Source organism: Orycteropus afer, unplaced genomic scaffold (assembly GCF_000298275.1).
Source record: "Orycteropus afer afer isolate SDZICR_OR568_19922 unplaced genomic scaffold, OryAfe1.0 scaffold00209, whole genome shotgun sequence".
Classification (NCBI taxonomy): Eukaryota; Metazoa; Chordata; class Mammalia; order Tubulidentata; family Orycteropodidae; genus Orycteropus; species Orycteropus afer.
The window spans coordinates 2,669,861-2,688,351 of NW_006921796.1; the positions used below are offsets into that span (position 1 = coordinate 2,669,861).

The 18,491-nt window shown below is 40.2% G+C and overlaps 1 protein-coding gene across 1 annotated transcript in view; it reads right to left on the reverse strand.

The window, feature by feature from the left end:
- Positions 1-18,491, reverse strand: part of POLR3B (RNA polymerase III subunit B) — a 184,868-nt gene that overhangs the window by 72,501 nt on the left and 93,876 nt on the right. The window contains exons 12-15 of the mRNA XM_042781974.1: positions 9,736-9,897; positions 4,892-5,092; positions 2,520-2,682; positions 1,176-1,329 (exon numbers count right to left, since the gene is read on the reverse strand). Of these exons, the coding sequence (XP_042637908.1) occupies positions 1,176-1,329; positions 2,520-2,682; positions 4,892-5,092; positions 9,736-9,897 (680 nt within the window). The remainder of the gene's footprint in view (positions 1-1,175; positions 1,330-2,519; positions 2,683-4,891; positions 5,093-9,735; positions 9,898-18,491) is intronic.

Here is an 18,491-nt window from a genome sequence, read left to right on the forward strand (position 1 = left end):
AATATCAGAAAAAAAGGAAGTATAACAGTGCCAACGATTCCCAAAATGATAAGTGATGAGCAGACTCTCTCCTGTGGTATTGGTTCCAAGCACTGTCCATCCGTGAGTGATTCTATTCAGGATTCAAATTCCTCAACGAGAGAGTCTGACTAGCCTAGCTTGGGTCATATGCCTGACTCTTGCCTGAGAAGGAGGGCTCCTGACTGACTGTCTCAAGAAGACCGCCTGTGGGGAGGGACAGGCCCCAAAGGAAAATGAGGCAGGGTTATTAGCAGGGGAAATGGATGTTGGAGAGACACAGCAATGGCAACAGCAGGTCCCGCTCTGACTGACTTTCAAGCCAGTGCTCTCTCCTCCACTTGATACCACTACCAGTTCACTGTCTTGTGTCTTACCACCACCAGAGATCTACCGACAATGCCTACAAGGAAACAACCAAGGGCTTTGGGAACAGGGAACATCTTCAGCTGATGCATCTGCAGAGCCCCAAAGATCAGATACCACTTTATGTTCATCTTCATACCCCTAGGTTTTACACAGTATCTGTGCTTTACAAGCACTGATAAGTATCTGTTAAATGAAGAGTGGAATCCTACCTTTCTGTTGGACCTACCATTATTTCAGTTCTTCATGCCTTCAAGTTTTTATTCTTACCATCTCTTCTTTCCCTCTTTATCCAAGTAACAAAATCTCACTGTTCCTCTAATGTTCTGTCTATAAAAAATATTGTGGGTACAACCTTGACTGCTAGAGTTAGATAAATTCAAAGGACTTTTAAGTGAAAAACACAACTCTACCACTTCCTAGCTCTCAATATATTACTTAGTCTCACTGAACCACAGTTTTCTCATTTCCTAAATGAAAATAGTAATTCTAACCTCATGGAGTTGAATGCAGTTAATGCCTTCATGTAGTAAATCTATTAAAATAATAAGTAGTGGCTATCAATTATTATTTGGATAATTGATTCTTATTAGTATTCTTTCTGCCCCTGAGCTGAGGACACACACTGTCTCCCTTTAATCTTTGAATCCTCACTACCTAGTAGGCACATTCATAAAGTATTTGCTGAGTTAAACTTATCTTAATGAAAGGGGTTGTAACTGCTTCAAATATAGAAATGTCTATTCGTTTCAAAAGTAAACAGATTCTTAAAAACTCTTAGCAACATATACCTGCACAGCCTTCCTCCATCAGAGGAAATATAGACACATCGATCTGTAAGATTTGTGGAGATGGAAACAAACTCATTGATGTAACCTGCTCTTCGCATCAGTCGAAATGTATTCACTAGTTTCTTATGGTCTCGAATGACACCTAGGATGTTACCTAAGCACAAACAAGTAAGAATAAGTAAGAGAAAAAAATATATAATCTGATCTAAAATACCTACCCAATCCAAATAGTAAGTAGCATCAGGTAGTCATTTTTAAATATTTTGTGAATGCCTGCGGCCAGTTCACAAGGCTGCAGGGAAGCACGTCATGGAGTGCTTACGGGTGGTCTGAGGGATGCAGAGTCTGGGGCCGGCCCCCCCCCCACCTGCTGACTGGGTAACTGGATGGGGTAGCGTCATTGTCCTTGGTGGTCAGCATGGTGCTGGGAGCATGAGCTTGGGGTCCAGACTGGCTCTGAACAGACTCTATCCCCTCCACAGGTGGGTGTGAGGGGTAAAGGAGGTGATCTGTGGACACACTCGGAACTCTGCCTGGTGCCTCGGAACTGCTACTATTGCTGTGATCCTCATCTGTGAGTGACCAAAATGGACTCTGCCTCACAGGTTGGTGTGAAGACACGGCGAGTACTGGGTCAAAGTGCAGAAAGGCTCACTAAAGGTTAGTCTCCGGGATACACTAAACAAAGCAGTCGACGAATGACCCTGCTGAGATTTTGACCACTTTCCTTCTCACCAGTCCAGACAGTAAAGGGTTAATGGCTCCCAGAGTAGGAGGAAGGGGGAGAAGAGACAGTGAGCTCAGTGGTCAGAGATGAGTCCTGGAGCACGCTGGTGAGGGACAGGCACACACACACCACCAGACCAAAAGCTCAAAGGACAAGGGCACACTTGCTGCCCTCGTCTCTGGAGAACTTCTGAGGGAGGTGGGCGGGGCATGTGAACGGAGCAACAGGCTACTGACGTATCACCAAATGGCTGAACAGAAATCAACTCACTGGAAGGACTGATCTGATTATTGCTGCAGAATGACTCAGACATTTAACTTGTACTTAAATATACTGTGCAGAGCCTCACCCCACCGTGGGTATGCTAGCATCTGCGACTGGGAAGAAAGCAGACCATCTTTACAAACTTGCCCTTTAGCTCTCATAGCTGTACACATTCAGAACCTGGATAACCCAGCCAAGGAATGAATGTCTCTGTTATAATTTCTTCCTATCACTAAAGGGTACCCTGGACCCAGAGTTAAAGTACACTTATACTTTAAAGAGATGGCAATAATGGATTCTCTTCCCCTCACCTACAGGTCATGTAAGACCTGCATGTCCTGTAAAACACTCACCATTGAGGAAGACGAGAAACACATTTGGGTAAGAGAGCTCTTCGCCACATAATAAATTCACATCTTCAACTCCCAGGTTACTGGCTAACTTAACAATAGGCCCATCTTCCATGTCAGTTGTGATGTGTGTCATGAGGGCCAAGTTTTTAACCAAACCACAAGCCTAAAAAAAAAAAAAGCTGATCATTTCCAAGGACAAACATCAGTAATACAAAGCACTGTTTGGATCTGAAAAGTTTCCCACTGGTGGCAACATAAAACAGTACAACCTTGAAGAGGACACTTTGGCCAGTCATACAAAAGGGTTACAGATGTACATTCTTTTTCACCCATAGGAATTCATTCTGAGATGATAAGCAAAGATATATAGAGACTGAGCCACAGAAACGCTCAGCACGGTACTATTTGTATTGTAAACAATGACTACAACATAAACGTGAAACTGAAAGAAACTGATTACATAAAGTGGTATTCCCAGATTATAGAACCCCATAGTCAGGAAAACGACACTGAATAAAAACAGTGAAGGAAAACATTGATAATCTCAGCTACAAAAATATAAAACTTGTAGCAAGAAATGGGAGGTTTTCTATAACTGGCCAAACTCTAAAGTTTCTTGATTATAGGAAGTCTCAAGAGACTGTTTCAGATTAGAGACTAAGAAGACATGAGGGGCTCTGGTGGTGTAGTGCCTAAGGCATTTGACTTGCTAACCAGAAGACTGGCGGTTCAAACCCCCCAGCCACTTCTCAGAAGGAAGATTGGGCAATCTACTTCCGTAGTGATACAGCCTCAGAAACCCAACGAGAAGTCACTATGAGTCGGATCCAACTCGAGGGCAGTGAGTTTTCGTTTTTTAAGAAGACATGACAACCAAAACCAGTGTGCGATGCTAGACCAGAAAAAAGACTAGGTAGGATAATTGGCGAAGTCTGAATGAATAAGGTCCATTGTTGTTGTTGTTACGTGCCGTCGAGTAGGACCCGACTCATAGCGACCCCTCCCTGGGTTTCTGAAGCAGTATCACTACGGAAGTAGACTGCCCCATCTTCCTTCCGAGGAGTGGCTGGTGGGTTTGAACAGCCAGTCTTCTGATTAGCAGTCAAGCGCTTTAGGCGCTATGCTACCAGAGCTCCTGAACAGGGTTCATAGACTATTGTATTATCATTGCATGAGGTTGATAACTGTACCATGGTTATGTAAAATGACCATATTTGGGGAAGCTAGGTGAAGAATTACTAAGTTCTTTATGCTATTTTTGTGAGTCCAACATTATTTCAAAATGAAAAGGATATTAAAAAGTAATTTTAAACTTCTATACAATCCAAAATAGTCTGAAACAAAAATACAAACAAGGACAAATATAGCAAGCTGAGAAAAAGCTACACATAACACATGTGGCAGATAAAGAGTATAGCCTCAGTTTTCAAAACCCACCTGCTGCTGTAAGACACAAAGCAGGTACCTCACTGAAGTCAGCTGAAGCAACTTCTGAGAAACCGATTCAAAGTTCAAGAGGTATAAATTGTGCAAATTTAACAAACTGTATAATTTTAGTGTGAATTTCCATATGGTTTAAATAACCAGGAGAACAATAATAATTTCTAAGAATCCTAACTCTTCAGGGACTCCTACTCTTTACCTCTCCCAAGTTATAACAAATTCCTACCCTTTGGAACCTACATCGTTTACTTGCTATAATTAAGTTATTCACTCACCAGCGCATGTATAAAGACCTCTCCTCTGAATTAGGCTCTGGGCTAAGTGCTAAGGATATAATGGTCCCTTCCTCCAGAAGTTTACCATTTAGAAGGGATAAAAGCAAGTGAAACCAATAATGGTTAACACTAGGAGAAAGGACCTCAGTCTAGCAAGTAGTGGGTACTATAGAACCAAGTCTGTTTATACAGCCTAGTGTTTAGGTAATTGCTTTGTTTCCTACATAAGTGAGTCTGAATCCACGTTAGGGCTTGAACTGTGTAGGGCTTCAACTATCTCTGATTTCTCTTAAGTACACCAAATGCAACAGGGAAGTTACACAAAGAAAGCTCCTTCTGAGCATCAATGGTGATGGGGTTCTCAATTTACCTTACATTCTCATGGCCTCTCCACTGCATGGTTTGATTCTTGGATAAATTAAACAAGAGCAATGGGACCATGCTTCTATTAGGTAATATATTAAATCAACTGTTTCTGTGGATATTGGCTTTAGAGCAATATTGGTATAGTCTTAACAAGGTACATCAATACTTTTCTGCCAGAGAAATGGCTAACCAACAAAAGAACATATCCTGATGTGGTGGGAGCAGACACTAAACTCCACTAGGAGGTAATACCTCTGACACAGCACAGGGCCACGACAGGTTCCTTACCTCTCCCTCAGGAGTATCCGAAGGACAGAGCATCCCCCACTGAGATGGCTGGAGGGATCGCGGACCACTCACTTTTCTTGTTTTTTCAAACTGAGAAGAGATTCTGGTCATCATGCCCAGTGCGGATATGTATGACAAGCGAGACAGCACCTGAGTCACACCCTGGCGGTCCATTTTAAATCTCTTTAGAGACCAATTTCCCTGTAGAGATAAAAAAAAAAGAAAAGCCGTAAGCCTTTTCCTAGTCCATTCATAATGTTGCCTGAACTCTGCAGTCACTCTGGGAAGTTCAACATTGCAACTCATTATTTATGAAATTGAGGCCTGACATATATGTCGTAATTCAAATAAAATTTACAGTGAGTGACCATCTAGAGTACAACTACTGGCCTCTCCCCAACCGAAGCAAAGAAGAGCACAGAAATCAAAGACAAATGGAAATAATCAGTCCAAAGGACTAATGAAACTTCAGCCTCCACGATCTGGAGACCAGAAGAACCAGACGGTGGCTGGCTGCCATTGCCAATCATTCTGAAAGGGATCATAACAGAAGATCCTGGATAGGGTGGGAGAAAAATGTGGAACAAAACTCAAAATCATAAAAAAGACCAGGCTTACTGGTCTGACAGACTGGTGGAACCCCTGAGCCTACTGCCCTTAGTTACCCTTCAAGCTTGGAACTGAACTCACCCTGTGGCTTAACTTTCAGCCAAACAGACAGGTCTATAAGATGAAAAATAGCACCAGGGAAGTATCTACCCCTCTGAACAATCAACCACAAGATCAAAGGGTAGCATTTGCCGAAGGATCAAGCTCTGAAGGGCGGAAGGAGCAGGAAAGGATGAACAGAAACGGAAACACAGAGAAGTAGCGGGAAGAGTGCTGTTACATTGTGGGGACTGGAATCAATACAACAAAATAAAATGTGTATGAACTGTTGAATGGAAAACCAATTTGCTCTGTAAACTTTGAACCAGATCACAATAAAAAGTTTTTTTTAAAAAAATTTATTTGTAGTAAAAAAAAAAAAAAAAAGAAAATTTACATAACTATATGTTTGTCAAAATTCATAAAAATGTGTAATTAAAATTTTTTGGTATGTAAATGATACTTCAACAAACCTGAAAAGAGAAAAAAAGTTAAAATTTGGCCAGGTCACTTGCTGGAGTTTTCTAGGAATGTGATGATTATTACACAAAGGGTTGCTGTAAGTTGGAATTGTCTCGACAGCACACAACCATCACCTTCATCACCACCTATGTCTAGAAACCATCTAGAAGCCCTGGCAGCACAAATGGTTCAGTGCTCAGCAGCTAACCAAAAAGTTGGCAGTTCAAACCAAGCCAATGGGACCATGAGAGAGAGAGACCTGGCCATCTGCTTCCGTAAGGATTACAGCCTAAAAACCTGATGGGGCACTTCTGTCACATAAGGGCACTATGAGTCAAAAGTGACTGGATGGCGTACAACACAGACACTCTCTCAGGATGCTTTGATCTATCGACTTTATCAAATCAGAACAGTCATTTTCTGAAGACCAGATTACATCCTCAACAAGCCAGTTCACAATCAGAGATTTTCACTGGCAGCAATAAGCTAATTAATAAAAGATAAGGAATTTCTACACGTGTGTGAGGGAAAACTCATTTGAAGATCAGAGAGATGATTTTATGTTGGAATCTGCTATAATTTGGATACCTTCCACAGTCATAATTAGAGAAAAATATAGCAGCAGAAAAATGACTGATGGCAGCTACTAGGAATGACGAAAAAGCTGTAGGCTTCTTAATTAAGGCTTGAAAAATGCAAAAAACGGTATATATATTCATATTGGGAGCTCTGGTAGCATAGTGCCTAAGGCATTTGACTGCTAACCAGAAGGCCGGCAGTTCAAACCCACCAGCCACTCCTCAGAAGGAAGATGGGGCAATCTACTCCCGTAGAGATACTGCCTCAGAAATCCGAAGAGGGGTCGCTATGAGTCAGGTCTGACTCGATGGCACATAACAACAACAACAACATATTCATATTAAGAAGTATTATATATTCTCTGTGCCTGTCACAACAATCTTAAAATAGATTCCTATGAAATAAATTTTGAACATTAAATTTACTTTATCTCCTAGGCATTTAACATATTATATTAAATATATATTGCTGTATAATTATATTAATTATAAATGTTAAATAATATTATCAAGGATAATTTAAAGATTAAGGGCAGGATTTTTTTAATCATAATTCACAGTAGAGCAGAGAGAAGTATGTATCAAACAGGCAAAGTAGGAACGAAGATGTCCAGAAACTGGCTCACTCGATTTTCCTGATTCCAAAGGGAAAGACCTGCTCTTGCTTTACACAGCAGGGCTTCACTTTTCCTTTGGGAACCTGATGAAAGCCACGATGTTCTCCTGAGAACACACACAACAACATGAGCACAACACTGTACATTCAATTGCAGAAGAGGATTCACGGGTCCCAGGCTAAAATGCCTTGTACTAGAAAAAACTGCTTGGGTGTTAGAAGCAGATGAGGTGATCTGTTTGAATTAAAATATGTGACTTTGGGGATGCTCCCTTGGAAATCAAAGTTTGATCATTATTACAATGAAGATCAATTGCTTCAGAACCTTGAGTTGTTGATAACTTGTAAAACAGCTAAACCCTATGAAGGAACTATCCATTACAAAGCGAAGCAACAGAGCAAACACATACATTCTCCCAAATGAGCTGCTTCCTGAATTGCTTACTCAGTCTCGTCTTTCCATGCTCACAACGAGAATGAATCTAGTAAATCAACTGATGCCCAGAAAATGAGCGTGAGCACAGTAAGATAAACATTCAGCACAGAGTGAAAACAAGGCAGCAGCTGGCTGGCACGTAAGAAGCAGAAAGGAAGCGAAGCCAAGATGTTCAGCAAGAGAATTTGAAAGGGTAGAAACGAGAAACTGGTAAGAGAAACTGCTCTGAGAAAATGTACCTGGTGAAGGTACTCTACTAATGGCAACACTCGCCGCACCACCCAGGTGGATCCTGTTCCAGCTGCCTGCAGTATGGGGCTCACTTACCACCAGTCGTACTAGTGATTTTCTAACAGAGTTATTTCTGGGAAGTAAGGCCGGGTTGTTTAGGGGAAAAGAACTACTCAAATGACAGGTCAGAAAAATCTGTGAAGTCATAGGCTAGCACAGAAAAACAATTCCAGGAGTGTGTTCAAGCACTCTTTGGAAGCTTCTCTCAAATGTGCAGGTAAGCTTGGGCCACAAGAGATTTTTGTAATGTGCCTAACTGGGCACAATGGCTTGGTTTACCTCAAGTTTAGATGTCACTGTCACTTCCAGGGCTACTCACACAGACCCACTGTAAATTTCTAACATCGAGTATTGCAGCAAGTCTGCCACGAATTCTTTCACCATGAAGGGAATCAACATGTCATACGACGCTATTCTTTTGTTGAGGCACAATCCCAGCCATAAAACTAATTTTATGTGTGGCATACAAAAGTGAACCAGACTTTATCAGATAGACTTGTAGCTGCTGTGCTTTAAAAAAGGGAGCAAAGCCTATGTGATAACCCTTCATGAGTGGCCAGAGGCCCTGAACACACAGCAGCTGCCAGGACAGAACGGATGCCTCACGTGAGGAACCCCTGAAAGCCCTTTGAAGAATATAAACCTACCTAATAAAATAATTTGTATTGTTTTGGACAAAAGTTGCCAATTAATAAACCTGCTTGCAATTTCTCAATTTCATTACAGAAAAAAAAAAGGGAAGGTGCTCATTAAAAAATAGCTATTAATGGTCAAACTAAGATTCTTCTACACAGGAGGATTTGTTTTCTTATTGCTTAACACAGCAAGAGTGCAGACGATTTGGCAATGACGTTAATACAGTAACAAGATCCCTACAGATTAACATTTAAACTATTTTACCTTCTAGAGTAGATAACTGATGATCTGTTAACATTGTTTTTTAAAAAATACATTTCCTTTTTACCTTGCAATACAGTGTTTAATATGGCCCTTCTAGCCATAGTCTTCCATTTTATGAGGTACTGTAAATCCTAGCATCTATGCCTAAGGCACCTGACTGCTAACCAGAAGGCTGGTGATTCAAACCCACCAGCCACTCCTCGGAAGGAAGGTTGGGCAATCTACTTCCGCAGTGATACTGCCTCAGAAACCCATGGAGGGGTCGCTATGAGTTGGATCCGACTCCACAGCAGTGAGTTTGTTTTATTTGTTTATGCCTGTTTAGGGTAGGATGGACCTTGAGTCCCACCTTGCTAGAGGGTGTGATTCAAGTCAGCATCCTTAGTTTCCTTGGGGATATATATGTGAAAGTTCCTTCTCTCTTGCTCCAGATGCTGCCTTTGGTTCATCATCATCTCCCCACAGGACTTGAGAGAGCAGCAGTTGTCTTGACATGCTGATTTGGGCTCACCAGTCTCTGCAACCATGTGAGTGAGGAGAGTCCTCCATACCTCTGCCTAACCCATGGATTTAGGACTGCCAGCCTCCCAGCCTCCCAGCCTCCACCATCACGAGTCATTTTCTTGGCAGTGTGTGAGTTCTGTGAGATGTGAAATAATGAACCCGAAGATAGGAGGGAAAGTACTGAGGGTAGGAGGAGTTGACGTTAGAGATGTTGGAGTGGTACAGCAGTTTGGAAAGGTTAGACATTTGCAACATCTTTAACCTCTGCCTCATAGGGACCAGCCTTTGCTGATCTTTCTAAGAGAAGTTATTCGAGCACACCTACATTCTCAAAGTACTTCGATTCCTGTTTCACTGAAGAGATTTATAAATAAATCACAACCCCCTGGGAGAATGAGCAAGCACTTACAGTGGAAATGGCATTCACCATGCCATTGGTAATCTGGTCTTGACGCATGTGCTTCACGACATCAAACTGGGCTGCTCTTTGCTTAGGAATCACCTGGTCTGCAATCTTCTTCATTTCAGAATTAAATTTTTTGAACAAATCTTCAAAAAGAAGAGATAAAAGCTAGGGGGGAAAAGTACATAATGAACTTTCAAGAAGCATTACTAGCCAATTTTAACAGACTTTGGTCAAAAGCTGTTTTTGTTAAAAAGCCAAAATGGAAAGACTATTTGCTTAAAACCAAAAAAGACTAAAACTGTGTTTAATAAATTCAATTTCATAAATATGTAATAATCTTCTACATACCCAAACTAAACCTACTGCTGTCGAGACAGAGAACTTCCCCAAAGAACTTCCAAGGCTGTAAATCTTCTCAGAAGCAGACTGCCCCATTTTCTCCTGTGGAGTAGCTGGTGGGTTTGAACCACTGATCTTCTGGTGAGCGGCTGAGCGCTTACCCACTATGTCACCAGGGTTCCTTCTTTGCACTTAGGTATTGGAATAACATTACAGATGGTGACACTAAAATCAGAGCCATCACTCTCAGGTTTTTAGATTTTACTAACCAGTGACCTTTTAATTTTAAAAATAAAGATATTGAAACAAAAAATAGGGTGAGGGAATTATCATTAAAAGTCTGGTAACACCAAAAATGCATGCCATTTGAACTTCCCTGTATCTCTGGTAAAAATGGAAACTGGTACAGCAACTGAGAAAACAGTTTGTCATTGTCTTCACTTTCCATGTGTTCCAACAGCTCATCTACTAGGTCGCTTCCCTACAGCAGTGGTTCTCAAACCTCTGCATGCAATGTAATCACACTGAGCGACCGTGAAAGCACAAATTGCTGGGTCCCAACTGCTGAGTTTCTGACTCAGTAGTTCTAGGGCAGAACCCAAGAATCTGCATTTCTAACAAGTTTCCAAAAGATTCCTATGCTGCTGGTCAAGGGACCCTACTTGGAGAACCAGTGCCCTTTACAAATGTGCATTTGTGCATCAGGAAGCATATACAAGATGTTCATAGTGGTATTATTTATAACACTAAACACTGGAAACCATTCAAATATGCTTATTTAGTTGGACAAATTGTATCATACCTATATGATGGAACACTATACAGCAATGAAAACAGGTAAGATCATAGATGGATCTTAAAAACAATTGAAGGAAAAACATCAGGTAAAAAAGAACACATATGGTATGATTCCATTTATATAAGGTTAACAAACCTGTACAACTAAACTATATTGTTTAGGGAGGTTTAATTTGGTGGTAAAACTTTAAAGAAAAGCAAGGACATAAACCATAAAAATCAGGATAGTGATTACACCACGTTGTTGTTGTTGTTGTTATGTGCCATCGAGTCGGTCCCGATTCATAGCGACCCCTCCTTGGGTTTCCGAGGCAGTTATCGCTACGGAAGTAGGATTGCCCAACCTTCCTTCTGAGGAGTGGCTGGTGGGTTTGAACCGCCAGCCGTCTGGTTAGCAGGCAAGTGTCTTAGCCACTATGCTACCAGATTACACCATAGAGGGGAAGAATTACGATCAGTTAAGCATGTTGGGGACCTGGAACTTCTAGAGTATTGAAACCATTTCATTTCTTGAAGCCAGTACTATTTACAAAGATGTTTGTTTTATAACAATTTAAGCTGAAATTTAGGTTTTGTGTACTTTCCTGTCTACAGGTAATAATTCTCAATAAAAAAGGGTTTTAAAAACAACCCATCAATCACTCTAACACCATTTCATTTTATAAAGGACTTTGAGAACAATGAAGCAAATAATCTCAGGAAACAAACTAAATAAACACAATCTGCTTGGTAGAAACTTGCTCTGTCCATTCTGAGTCTTTACTTCCCAGACCAGTGAAAACTGGACCATATAATCAGTCTTCAGACTGGTGCCTGGGAAACACAAGCCTAAACAAGCAAGGAACAATGCAAAGGCAATAAAGATGAAGATAAAATTTGAAATAGTATAGTTCAGACTATGCTAGGGGGAAAAGAAAAAAATAAGTGTAAGCACCTATACTAAGATTATTGTGAAAATCTTTAAATTGCTGAGAAGGGCCAGGAAACCTTGCCTAGGGTGCTAGGCAAAGATAACCTGCACTGAAAGAGGGGTAGAAGCGAAGTTATCTGTCCCTAATATGGAAAAGGAAATCCCCTCTTCTCCCAGCATAAGCCTTGTATCCAGTGACAGGCAACAGCAGTCTGTTGCTGGAGGAGGGCCAGCAAATCCTCTGGCCACTGATTCCAGGGGTAAGTATAATGCCAGAGGGGAGAGGAACAGAAGCAAAGCCATCTGTCCCTGGGGGAGGAGTAGGAAACTTGCTTGGGCCAAGGATCCGGCTGCTGGCTACCCATTGGGGAGGGGCAGGAAATCTAAAGCTTTCCTTTATATAATTAGTAACTAGCAGAGAATACCCACTCTCACCACTCCTATTCAATGCTGTCTTGGAGGTACCATTCAGTGCAATAAAACAAAAGAAATAAAACAAGCAAACATAAACACTGGAAAGAAAGGAAGAAAATTATCTTTACTTGCAGATAACATATTCTTTTATATAGAAAATCCCAAAGAATCTAAAAAATACCAAAAACAATCAGAACTAACAAGAAGTGAGTTTAGCAAGCACACAGGATACAAGGTCAATATAAAAAACCAACTGTACTTCTACACTAGAAATGAAAAATTGGAAACTAATTTAAAATATACCATTTATGATAGTAGCAAATACATGAAATACTTAGGGCTAAATTTAACAAAATATGTGCAAGGTTTATATGCTGAGACTATAAAATATTATTGAGAAAAACTGAAGAAAATCTAAATAGTAGAGGTATACTATATTCAGGGATTGGTAAACTCAGTATTAACTGGAAATCATTAATCACCAAACTGATCTATAGATTCAAGTGAATGTCAATCAAAAAGACAGCAGAGTTTTACGAATTTCTGTATTTGTAAAAATGGAGAAATTCTAAAATTTTGACGAAAATGTCAAAATTCACAAGTTTAATAATGACTCTCAGGAAGAAGAAAAATTCCTTACTTTGCACCTCTGGAGATGCACTGGTGGCGCAGTGGTTAACACATTTGGCTGTCAACAAAAAGGCTGGTGGTTTGAACCCACCAGCCGTTCTACAGGGGAAAGATGAGGTAGTATGCTTCCCTAAAGATTTACAGCCTTGGAAACCCTATTGGGCAATTCTACTCTGTCCTATAGGTCACTATGAGTTGGAATCAACTTGATGGCAGTGGGTTTTGTTTTGTTTTGTATTCACCTCTGGAGTAAACTAGAGAACCAAATTTTTATTTTCAAACTCCTTAAAAAAAAAAAAAAAAAAGTTCAGCAGGCATTTATCCTGTCTTTCCCATAAATTATGTCTAAGGATAACCAAAGAGATGATAATGCAGTTATTCTTTATTGAAAAATTTCAGCTAATAAGTACAGAAAGAAAGAAAATTAGGATAGTACTATTTTGTAAGACCTAATGAAATAATGGATGAATCAGATGAATGATCCTCAGTTGCTAAATAAAACCATTAAGAAAAAAGACGATGGAGAATTCTACAATGAGTCAGAGCCAAAAACACCTAAATCCAGTAATAATTCAGTGGCACAAAAAGAATACATAACCAGACATATTCTTCCTCACAGGATACAACAGGAACTGTCCACCACCAACCACAAGAATTTTAATAACAAAACAAAAACCAAACCAAACTCACTGCCGTTGAGTCGGATCTGACTCAAAGAGACCCTTCCTTGGGTTTCTGAGGTGGTATTACTACAGAAATAGATTGCTCAACTTTCCTTCTGAGGAGTGGCTGGTGGGTTTGAACCACCAGCCTTCTGGTTAGCAGTCAAATGCCTTAAGCACTACGCCACCAGAGCTTCCTTTAACAACAAAAAGGATCCTAAATAAGATCTAGTCTAGATTTAACTCTTGGTTTACAAGAAATTTAGAGAAGAGAGAGGAATATATATGTTAAAAGACACCATGAAATAGTGTCAGCAAAACTCAGAATATGGAAATTCTTTAGGATAAAAAATCTAGTTTTTGCAAATACACTCAGACAGCAGGAGAACTTACAGATTTAAAACAATTTAAAAGAAATATAAACTATATACAATGTGTAAGACATGTTTGGATCCTATTTGAGCAATCCAACTTTAAACAACAACATTTATAAGAAAACCAGGGAAATCTGAATACAGAATGGATGTACTAAACATCATACCAAGGAATTATTCTGGAAAAAAAATTTAGATATGAAGACGGTATTATGATTTTTTTATAAGTCTCATGTTTTAGATGTACATTTTTAAAGCTACAGAATATGAACTGATTTCTGAGATACTGAAACAATTAGGTATCTAGGATTTATTTTAAAAAATAAAAAATTTGGAGGAGGAGAAGAGAAGGGAAAGCTGAGGAGGGTACACATGAAACGAGGCTGACTTGCACAGGCCGTCCCATGTGACCTGACTTACCTACAGCTCAGTTTCAAACTAATCCCCAGGAAACATATCGTGTTAAAAACTGAGGTACGTAAAATGGCTCCTAGCAACACACGGGGCTTCTGTGCAATGTGCATCTCAAACACTATTATTACTACTACTATATCGTTATGTTAAAGACGTTTTAGTGTATCTGCAAGGGTTTCTTTCATGTTTTTTATGCATAGAAACACACACTATATACTAAGGCAGACATCTGACTAATTGACAGATATGAACTGTACCTAATTGTTCTGACTTGGATGCAAATTTGACTTAAAGAAAGACTTAGGAATGGAACTTGTTCATAATCTGGAGACTGCCTGTATTGAAAATAATTGGAGTTGGCCTATGAATATATGGAAGTTCATTTTATTACTCTATTTTTGTAAATGTGTGAAATTTTTCTTACTACGATTTTCTTTTAACCTATAAAATATTTAGGAATAAATCTAATAAAGAAACGTGTTACCTATATGGAGAAAATTGTAAATGTTTATTGAAAGACATCAAAGAAAACCTAAATAAATGAAGAGAAGAAATATTCATGAACAGAGACTATATATTAATTTTCCCCAAATTGATCTATAACTCCAAACAACTCCAATCAAAATCACAAAAAGTCTTTATTATTCTAAAATTAGAAAGGAAAATCTAGACCCCCAAATAGTTAAGACACTCCTGAAAAAGAAGAGGAAGAGACTGATGAATATACAGACAAACTGACAAATGGCACAGAACAGAGTCAAGAAACAGACCTACACATATATCAAAACTTGCTGTATGATAAACGTGGCATTTCAGATCAGAGAGGAAAAAACCAAAAAACCTAACTCACTGCCACTGAGTCAATTCTAACTCACAGTGACCCCCATTGGGTTTCTGAGGTGGTAAATCTTTAAGGAAGTAGATTGCCAAGGCTTCCTTTCATGGAGTGGCTGGTGGGTTTGAGATGCCAACCTTCTGGTTAGCAGTCAAATGCCTTAGGCACTATGCCATCACAGCTCCTTAGAGAGGAGAACAACTATATAATATATAATTGCTATGGCAACTGGATATTCATTTGGAAAAATAATGGGTTAGAATTCATTTATTCCATACATAAAAATGCCATTCCAGATGGATTAAAGAACAACTTAAGTCACAAGTTTCCAAACCAAACCCACTGCCAATGAGTCAATTCTGACTCACAGCAAACCTGCAGGACAGAGTAGAACTGCCTCATAGGGTTTCCAAGGCTGTATTCTTTACAGAGGTGGTATAGTGGTTAAGGCACTTGGCTGGTGGTTCCAGCAGCTGCACCATGGAAGAAAGATGAGGCAGGATGCTTCTGTAAAGATTTACATCCTTGGAAACCCAACAGGGGTTGCAGTGAGTCAGAATTGACTTGATGGCAGCGAGTTTGGTTTTGGTTTGAATCTTTACGGAAGCAGACTGCCATATCTTTTTCCCATGGAGTGGCTGATGGTTTAGAACTGCTGACCTTTTGGTTTGCAGCTGAGCGCTTAACCACTGTGCCACTATGGCTCCTTCGTCACAAGTTTAACACATCATTAAAATGAAGAAAAGGTTGACAAAGTTTACTACCATTAAAATTATGAATTTCTAGTCATTACAAAATACAGTACCAAAAACAAATAAATAAGCAATCCAATGACTGGAAGAAGACATCTGCAGCACATGTAACTGACACAAAATTTCCTTGAAATCAATAAGGAAAATACAAACCCAAAAGGCATTTAAATAAGACAGAATAGGATGATCTAATAAGCTGCCACAGTAGCTGCAAAGTTAGGGAGAACCCAGAAAGGAGAGAACCCCAGAGGAAATCCCCAATCTTCTGTATAAATGTTCCCCAAATGTTGGCTAACCCTGAACTACACATTGCGAGGTATGGCCCACATTCCCCCACCCCTCCAAATGTGGGTGGGGTTGTGACTGCTTGGACCGACAGGCATTCAGTGACACCGTGGCTTTAAGGCTAAGTCATCAAGGCCACGCAGCTTCCGTCTCATTCACAGAACATTCTGGAAGTCCTGAGCTACCCTGATGCTGCCACGCTAGAGAGGTCCTGCCTCTCTTAGCTGAGCCAGCTTTTTGGGAGCTCCCCTATCTCCTGGCAGAATAACACCAACTGACCTCCATCAACACCACATGAAACAGAAGCATCAAATAGCTCTGCCTGGATTTCTGACCCACAGAACCGTGAGGTATGATAAAATAGTTGTTGTTTTATGGTACTGTTTTGGGGTAGTATGCAATGCAGCCAGAGATATCCAGAACAGTATTTATTTAAAGTTCACAAAAACTAAATAGGTGGCTTACTGCAAATAAACTGTAGGCGTACTTCTTCAATAACCAAATATAACGTATATTGTTGTCATTGTTAGGTGGCACTGACTTGATTCCAACTCATACTGAGCCCCTGTGACAGAGAACTGCCCTGTATGGGTTTCTAGGCAGTAATCTTTATGGGAGCAGCAAACTGCCAGGTCTTTTTCCCGTGGAACTGCTGGGTAGGTTCAAACCGCCGACCTTTTGACCAGCAGCTGAGTGTAATATATATATTACAAATAGTTTCAAAAATGAATTCCATTAGTTTTTTTGCTCCACAGAAGGGAAAACAACAACAACAACAACAACAAAAACACTTACTATGGTGGTGTAGGGCCTAAGGCACTTGACTGCTAACCAGAAGGTTAGAGGTTCAAACCCACAAGCCACTCCTCGGAAGGAAGATTAGGCGATCTACTGCCATAGTGATACCACCTTGGAAACCCAAGGAGGGGTCACCATGAGTCGGAGACGACTCGACGGCACATAACAACAACAACATACTATGTCTGTAGTCTTAAGTCACCTAACAAAACATGAAAATATGATTGCGGGGAACATTATACAGACACTAATTATTTACTGAAAGAGGAATTGCCACTGAGACCCAGTGCCAATTTTCTAAGTTAAAGATTTTTCACATTTCACTCACCGTTAACAAAATAGCAGGTTCGCTCAGAAAGTCAAGAATTTCACCCTTGAGAACTGCACTCTTTGTAAAAAAATTATCCAGACAAGACCAAATGGACAACAGTTACATTAAAGCACAGAGTTACACTAAAGCAAGTGTGGGGGAAAGGGGAGGTGGTGAAACATAATTAATGGGAATGGAACAACCGGAACAGAAAAAATGAGAAGGCCGACACAAACAGAAGAATGTGACCAATGTCACTGAACATGAGGTGCAAAAATTGTGTGATGGGAATCTGTTCTGCTAAGTATACTTTCACCCAAAATAGAAAACATTGATTTAAAAAAAAAAGATTTTCCACATTCCATACTGACTACATCCTTGAATGTTTATAACCCACCAGTAGGTTTTATGACTCAAAAAGAGTTTCAAAGCAAATGAGCTTCTCCTACAGCCACAAGTGAGCCGGGACTCCCTGAGTGGAGGCTGACCTTATGTTTCCCCCTCAACAGTAGACATGTCCTTCCACTTCTCTACCAAAATCAACTTCACAGATAGGAACACCAGGATCTTGGACCTTGACCATGTGAGACGTGTTCTAAAAAGAAAACTTCCTCCTAGCAGAATGTAATCCTTTCTTACCCTCAGACCCAGCAGTCTGACTCATGGAGAGAAAGAACATGGGGATGGAAGCAGGTGCAGAGGGCTGAGAGGGGATGAAGAAGGCTGTTTCAGCAACTTCCTGTGGAAACTGGCAAAGGGAACTTGAATAAGCATCCTGAACAGAATCAGATGCCCTTCACCTAAACCACAAAGGCTCAGCTCTATTTTAATTAGCCCCTTCCACTTAGGCACTTTTGTGACTCAAGTTATGACAAAGTTTTTTTGGATCCCAGCTGAATCTATTGTAGCCCCAGTCCCTGGCACTAAACAAGTAAAAAGTAAGAACACAAGGGCAGAAAGACAGTGTCATTAACACATATGCCCGCCCCCGATTCTGCTTATTTTCCATTTAAAAGAAATAATGTTCTCCAGTTAACAGAGCAGCGAGAAACTGCCAGGCTAAGTCACACAGTAACCACATCATTCAGGTCAAGAGTGAAATGATTAAAAGGGATGGGATGTGGGTGATAATATTCAATACCTGCTTAAGACAGGAGCACTAAAGAGCAAATTATATTTAAGGAAAAATGCTGACAGCTCGTCAGTTGATTTTCAATGAAAATGGTAAAAAAAAAAAA